The following is a 7,577-nucleotide window of genomic DNA, read 5'->3' on the forward strand; positions in this document are numbered from 1 at the left end:
CCTTTAGGGATACAACCAATATATTTATAGGCATCCAATCCCTATACAATAGGTCTACCCGTTTCACTCCTACTCCTAGTATGAGACAAACACAACAATCTCCACCTTGGCGAATATGTTCTTTAGGAGAAAAGATAACTCAACACTTTTTAATAAAAATGGTCCTGGCGGAGGAACAGGGTCGGAATATTGTTGCTAAACGATCCTGGGCCCTGCACTCTCCCTGTGCCCCCCGAACCTTGAGCATGGCTTTTATGGTCCCTGTGCCACCCCCCCCCCCCCCCCCCCCCCCCCCCCCCCCCCGAACCCTGAGCATGGCTCGGATTGAATGCTGTTTAATAAAAATGGTCCTGGCGGAGGAACAGGGTCGGAATATTGTTGCTAAACGATCCTGGGCCCTGCACTCTCCCTGTGCCCCCCGAACCTTGAGCATGGCTTTTATGGTCCCTGTGCCCCCGAACCCTGAGCATGGCTCGGATTGAATGCTGTTTAATAAAAATGGTCCTGGCGGAGGAACAGGGTCGGAATATTGTTGCTAAACGATCCTGGGCCCTGCACTCTCCCTGTGCCCCCCGAACCTTGAGCATGGCTCGGATTGAATACCATTGAATAAAAATGGTCCTGGCGGAGGAACAGGGTCAGACCCACTCAGCATGGCTCGGATTGAATGCTGCTGTTGAATAAAAATGGTAAAAATGGTCCCTGTGCCCCCCGAACCCTGAGCATGGCTCGGATTGAATGCTGTTTAATAAAAATGGTCCTGGCGGAGGAACAGGGTTGGAATATTGTTGCTAAACGATACTGGGCCCTGCACTCTCCCTGTGCCCCCCGAACCTTGAGCATGGCTCGGATTGAATACCATTGAATAAAAATGGTCCTGACGGAGGAACAGGGTCAGACCCACTCAGCATGGATGGTCCTGGCGGAGGAACAGGGTCAGACCCACTCAGCATGGCTCGGATTGAATGCTGCTGTTGAATAAAAATGGTCCTGGCGGAGGAACAGGGTCAGACCCTAGACCCTAAACCCTAAAGTGTGAAAGATGCGCACGTGAAAATTGTAACTTCTTGCTCTCTTTTTCCACTCTGCATTCGTTTTCCCAAGTGATCAAGACTATTGAAGACAACACTCCTTAGGTCTCTTGGAAGTATTTTAGTTTTCTCCTTAGCTTATTCTTAGCTCCCATTGACTTCAAATGCATCCAATATGCTTAATTTGGCTCCAATACCCTCCAAAATGCATGAAAATTCTCCTTTTTGATTCAAGTGAGAGATATTGCACCTAAATGCACAAACAAAGCAAATAAGAGCTCTTTTGACATGATATCTGCTAGAATATACACACAATTTGAACACATGTGATAACCTAACCTCATAGCGGAAGCATAATGATCAAGCAAAACTCCAGCCATAGTTGACACTTTGTTGCATTGCATTGTTGCTTCAAGAACTCCAATAGATTAATGTTTTGTTGTCTACCATTAATCTCTTGTATGAACTAGATGGTGTAGTTGTAAAGCTGCAATAGGAGCAATGGGAGGACCATGCTTAAATAGCCTACATGCCATCATTATAGGCTAAGTAACGGAAACCGTTACTTCCGTTTCAAACCACAACATAATAGCCATAAATGACCTATTAAACTTGCACCACTTAATAGTGTCATTATAATGAAAATGTTACAATATCTACATTTTGGGACTTGAAAATGAGATTAAATCTGGGATAAAGTGCAAGTAAAATGAGTAAAAAAATGCCTTTGATTGAATTTTATTGTTTCCATAACAAAGACGATGCCTTTGATTGATTTTTATTGTTTCCGTATATAAAAACACCATACTATCCTTGCTACAAGATCAGTAGCATCCTAAACTGAACCAAATACCGAATCAAACTAATTTTTAACCGAAATTAAACTTTTTCAAACCAAACTGAAATCGAACCGAACTATAATGTTAAATCAAATGGTTTCATTTTTTTAAACCGAACTAAAATCAAAAAATCGAACTAAATACCAAAACACTCACCCCTAGTTTCTAAGACATATTTTGTCGCGTAAATGTTTGAATTAGACTTTATGATCTCCATAGAAGTTGTAACTCTTTCGATTACCTTTCCAATGCCATTTTAATCACTTGATTTAGACATTTTTACGATAAGATATTTTTAAAATACTGAGACGACATCTGATAGAGAAAACAGAATAGAACCAAGCTGACACTCACGGCATGAGTGTTAGCTTGAGCATTGATCTTTATTCCAAAATGCATATTTCTTCATTGATTTTGTTTATTTGAGTCCTCGAGTCATGTCATGATATTATTAACTCGCTTTTTTCACTTTCTTGACCTCCCAAGACTTCCGAACACACATATTTGTACCAAGATGACTTTAGAATATTCAATTGAGCTCAAAAACATATGCAAAATCGATCCTTCTTGCTTGAACAAGAGGTATTAATTGTTCCTCATTGAAATGAAGATCCTTTTAGACATAATATCTAAAGCACTATTTTTTTTGTGTAATTCAGAATTTTCACCGTGAGACACAATGACTAATCCCTTTACTAAATTGTACATTGAAAGCACATAGTTAATCTATTCATGTACCAAAATATGCATAACAAAATAGCACAAACAAAAATTAATCACTATTATTCTACCATTTTTACCCACATTTTTATAAAGACTACTTTAGACCCCACTTAATTAATTCAATCAGAGGAATCCTGCTCTTCGCATCTTGGGCATAAGATTCATATTCTTTCCTTACCCCTTAAATTATATATACATGTGTGTGTGTATAGTATCAGAATTGTATTTTCCACATCTTGGGACGGCTAGAGAAGAACATGTTATCACTTCAACCACAGAGACAAAACAATTGGAAACAGAATAGATCTAGCTGGGAATTGATATATTCCGTGTATAGAATTTAGAATCGATAGTGGTAAAGTAAAAGTGCTATATTCGCTCTTGGCGATATTGGAATATAATGATATACTCTTACCACCACTATATTATATTCTGTCTAAGACTTGCTGTACTATACCAAGTGATGATAACATACAGTGTAATTAATTTGTATGTGTACGTGTGCATTTAAAGAGTAGTTAGTAGTAGCTAGCTAGCTTTGCTTCATCATAAATATATGCATTCACATCTGGCCGGCCTTCAATTAATATTACTCCGTAATTAAGAGAAGACCAATCTATCCTATATACTTATATAATTAAATCAAAGGCTAGGCTGGAGAGGCATGGATAGAGGTAGAAGAAGATCGTCTGGTGAAGACTACTCAGAAGATGAAGAAGAGTATAGGATTGAGGATCTAGCAGGTCAAGGATCCAACAAGTCCTCTACCTCTTGGAAGAAATTTCTCAACTACGCTGGCTCATTTGATCTCCGTACTAGTAGTTTTAGGAATAATGGATCGCACAATAGTAGCAGGCAAACACCCGGGCACTCATGCCATGGCTTCCTCATCCATCCTGATAATAGGTCAGTATATGTTCCGTTGTTCAAAATAATAATTCACCTCTCTGCCCCCCGGCCGGCGCGCAGATTGATGCCATGCCATGCATATATGGGGGATTGCTTTAATTAATTTGTTTACTTGAAAAATTATTACGTAATTATTAAGGCGGCTGGCCTGGCATGCAGGTGGTACCTACTGTGGACGCAGTTCATTCTGATATGGGCTGTTTACTCCTCATTCTTCACTCCGCTGGAGTTTGGATTCTTCAGAGGCCTCCCGGAGAATCTCTTCCTTCTAGACATAGCTGGCCAAATTGCCTTCCTTATAGACGTAGTTGTGCGCTTCTTTGTGGCCTACCGCGACACTCACTCTTACCGCATTGTCTTCAATCCCAACCAAATTGCTATCCGCTACTTGAAATCTCGTTTTCTGGTTGATGTGCTCGGATGCTTTCCATGGGATGCTATTTACAAGGTACGTACGTGTATATATATATATATATATATATATATATATATATATATATATATATATATATATATATAACCTTTTTTCTTCAATTATATTCTATCTATTTCTTTATATAATTTCAGTGTGTGTTTGTTGATTTGCACGTATGTATATATGTGTTATACTAGCTAGGCTTGTGGCAGAAAAGAGCTTGTCCGGTATCTTCTGTGGATTAGGCTAAGTCGAGCGCTTAGAGTGAGCGAGTTTTTTGAAAAGTTGGAGAAAGACATCCGTATCAATTATCTGTTTACCAGGATTGTAAAACTTTTTGTGGTTGAACTATACTGCACACATACGGCTGCCTGCATCTTTTACTACCTGGCTACCACAGTGCCTCCGTCGCAGGAAGGTTATACCTGGATAGGAAGTTTAAAGTTAGGTGATTATAGTTATGCGCACTTCAGAGATATCGACCTCTGGAAACGATATATCACATCATTGTATTTTGCTATTGTTACCATGGCCACTGTTGGTAAGCACCTAACCTAACCTATCTAGCCTCATTTGCATATATGCTTGGAATTGAATGAAATTAATTATTATATGTATATTTTTTAATTCGATCAGGATATGGAGAAATTCATGCCGTCAACATCCGGGAAATGATATTTGTTATGGCTTATGTTTCCTTAGACATGATTCTTGGTGCTTATCTACTGGGTAACATGGCAGCACTAATTGTTAGAGGATCAAAAACTGAGAGGTTTAGGGATAAAATGGCTGATCTTATCAAGTACATGAACAGAAACAAGCTAGGGAAGAGCATAAGCAAAGAGATTAAAAACCACGTCAGGTTACAGTATGAAAGCAGTTATACTGAAGCCGAGGTTCTTCAACATATTCCAGTTTCTATTCGAGCAAAGGTAATAAATAATATACAGTAGTGAGACAATTCATTTATATATATTGCCGCTGAAATTAAATACTATTAACTTAATTCTTATATGCAGATTTCACGAAAATTGTATGAGCCTTACATCAGGGAGGTCCCCCTTTTCAAAGATTGCTCTTATGGGTTCATCAAACAGATTGTAATTAGCCAGAGCCACCCATTTAACAATAATATATATATATCTCAAGTCTATGTATACATGAAACTAACATTATATTATTGTGTGTTCGTTTGTAAAAGCTTAATTAGATTATTTTCTCTGAACTAATGCAGGCAATCAGAGTGCATGAAGAATTTTTCCTTCCAGGAGAAGTAATAATGGAGCAGGGAAACATGGCCGATCAACTCTACTTTGTTTGCCATGGGAAACTGGTATGTATGTATGTATGTATGTATAGCTTCGCTTCTGGATGGCCTTCAATTCCGATCCCTAGCTAGCTAGCCTTACACAATTCAATATATATAATGCAAAAAGGAATTGAATTAACCCGGACTGCCTGCCACTGGGCACTGGCTGTGACTGCAGGGTGAAGTAAGAAACGCCGCTGCAGAAGAAGAAGAAGAAGAAGAAAATGGAACAGATGGATCCTCCTCTGTTACCAGTCTTGACACCTACAGCACCATTGGTGAAGTTTCTGTACTGTGTAATATCCCGGTTCCTTACACAATTCAAGTTGGTGAACTATCTAGACTACTGCGAATTGATAAGCAAACATTTCTGGAGATTGTCGGTATGTACTTCTCTGATGGGCGAAACATCATCAATAATCTCCTTGAGGCAAGTTCTTTAATTTAAGGATTATTGATCGAGAACATACATATTGATTAGCTAGCTAGGATCTTCATAACGTACCATTAAGATGGAACATACACTTATGTGATACATATAGATAAATTCCAGGGAAAAGATCCAAACCTTGGGAAGAAGATATTGGAGTCGGACATAACACTAAACATCTCAAAACATGAATCTGAGTTGGCTATGAGATTAAATTGTGCAGCTCATGAGGGAGATCTCTATCGTCTGAGGTGTCTAGTCGGTGCTGGAGCAGACCCTGCTGGCGTAGATTACAATGGAAAATCACCTTTGGTATATCTAATTTAATTATTTGTTTTAATTTAGAGCTAGCTAGCTAGCTACTTTATTGGCCGGTGTCATAGTAGTATATTTTTTAAACTATATATAATAATGTTAAGTTATAGCTTCAATTCTACTGATGAGGGGAGGGGAATAACGTATAGTAATTTTCCGCGTGCAAATATAGCATCTTGCTGCATCCAAGGGACATGAAGATATTGCTCAGTTTCTAGTTCAAAAAGGGGTGAACATCAATCTTAGAGGTAAATTTAACTAGAGCCAGCTAGCGAACATGCATAAATTATATTCATATTGGAAAAACGTACTATTAGATACGTTTTAATTTTCTACTACTAATACCCTTAGCTTGTTTCTACAGATAACTTTGGCAACAATCCCTTGTTTGAAGCAATAAAGGGGGGCCATGATCATGTCACTTGTTTGCTTGTGAAAGCAGGAGCATCATTGGATATCGAAGACGCTGGAAGTTGTCTTTGCAATGTTGTTGCAAAAAAGGATATACAGTTTTTGAATAGGCTTTTGGATAATGGAGTAAATCCTAATTCTAAAAATTATGATCTCCGAACACCGCTTCACGTGGCTGCCTCTGAAGGATTTTATCAAATGTCGTCGTTACTCTTAGAAGCCGGGGCTAGTGTCTTCGCAATGGACAGGTACAACTTCATATATTCTAATTTTTATTTACTCTTATATTCGAATTGGAATGTATCAAGTTTTTATATAGCAGCTACTGCGTAATGTGCTTTCTTTGGTTGTATATATAGGAGAGGAATCACACCACTTGATGAAGCTCGGGTTAATGGAAACAAGAGACTAATAAAGTTACTTGAAGATGTTAAGCATACTCAAATATCCATGCATCAATATAAATCGCCCGTCGAGAAAATTCATGATGCAATTAGTGATTAATAAAATTTCACATGTAATGTTTGTTTTTCTTTATTGGGTTTTAAATCTTCAAACTATATTTGTGCTTTTATTATTGCAATTTTTATATTTTATTAGATAAAATTTCAGCGACTTTGTTTGCACTCTTACATTAATATGATGTCCATTAGAGAATATTTAATTGATATCTTAAACATGTAGCATGTATTAGGCTAAACACATACATCAAAGTTTGACCTTTGCAAGATGATGTGGAAGCTTGTGTTTTTTTTCTTTTATTCTATAAGCCAGGTGGCTTATAAACTTTCAATATTAAAAAGTTTGCAAGCCTACTTTTGTTTACTATCTTTTAAAAATAAATTTGTTTATTATTTTATTATTAGTTTGTTATTATATTATAATATAATATGAAGTAATATCATTTTTGAGAGTAAGAGAGTATTGTTGAAATATAGAAAAATAGAGAATGATTTGTAAATTTGATAATGTGTATGTAAGTGCATTTTTTGATTGTGAGATGGTATTGCATGGATAAAACATCCTTAGAAGGAGAACTTTTATCTATTATGAAGTCACTAGTTCAATATTTTTTATTGAGGTGGTAAATCTTAATGAAATGAATTATACATTAATTAGAATAAAATTATGAATTTTCTAATTGCCGTAGAATGATATCTCATTAAAGAACTCTTAAAAGTGTCACAAGATGCCT

At 37.2% G+C, this 7,577-nt stretch overlaps 1 protein-coding gene across 3 annotated transcripts; it reads left to right on the forward strand.

The window, feature by feature from the left end:
• Window positions 1–3,082: 3,082 nt before the first annotated feature.
• On the forward strand, window positions 3,083–6,917 carry LOC109183725 (potassium channel SKOR-like). Of its 3 annotated transcripts, XM_019333786.1 has the most exons (12): window positions 3,084–3,376; window positions 3,413–3,499; window positions 3,662–3,950; window positions 4,119–4,458; window positions 4,554–4,849; window positions 4,937–5,017; window positions 5,152–5,250; window positions 5,405–5,656; window positions 5,780–5,968; window positions 6,144–6,219; window positions 6,336–6,630; window positions 6,742–6,917. In XM_019333786.1, the coding sequence occupies exons 1-12, from the start codon at window positions 3,258–3,260 to the stop codon at window positions 6,884–6,886; spliced, it is 2,268 nt and encodes a 755-aa protein (XP_019189331.1). In that variant the 5' UTR covers window positions 3,084–3,257; the 3' UTR covers window positions 6,887–6,917. The 3 variants fall into 3 exon arrangements, with proteins under 3 accessions (XP_019189332.1, XP_019189331.1, XP_019189330.1); XM_019333785.1 differs by having other exon boundaries at window positions 3,084–3,499; XM_019333787.1 differs by lacking the exon at window positions 4,937–5,017 and having other exon boundaries at window positions 3,083–3,499.
• Window positions 6,918–7,577: the final 660 nt, after the last annotated feature.

Source organism: Ipomoea nil, unplaced genomic scaffold, assembly GCF_001879475.1.
Source record: "Ipomoea nil cultivar Tokyo-kokei standard unplaced genomic scaffold, Asagao_1.1 scaffold1161, whole genome shotgun sequence".
In the NCBI taxonomy this organism is placed as follows: domain Eukaryota; kingdom Viridiplantae; phylum Streptophyta; class Magnoliopsida; order Solanales; family Convolvulaceae; genus Ipomoea; species Ipomoea nil.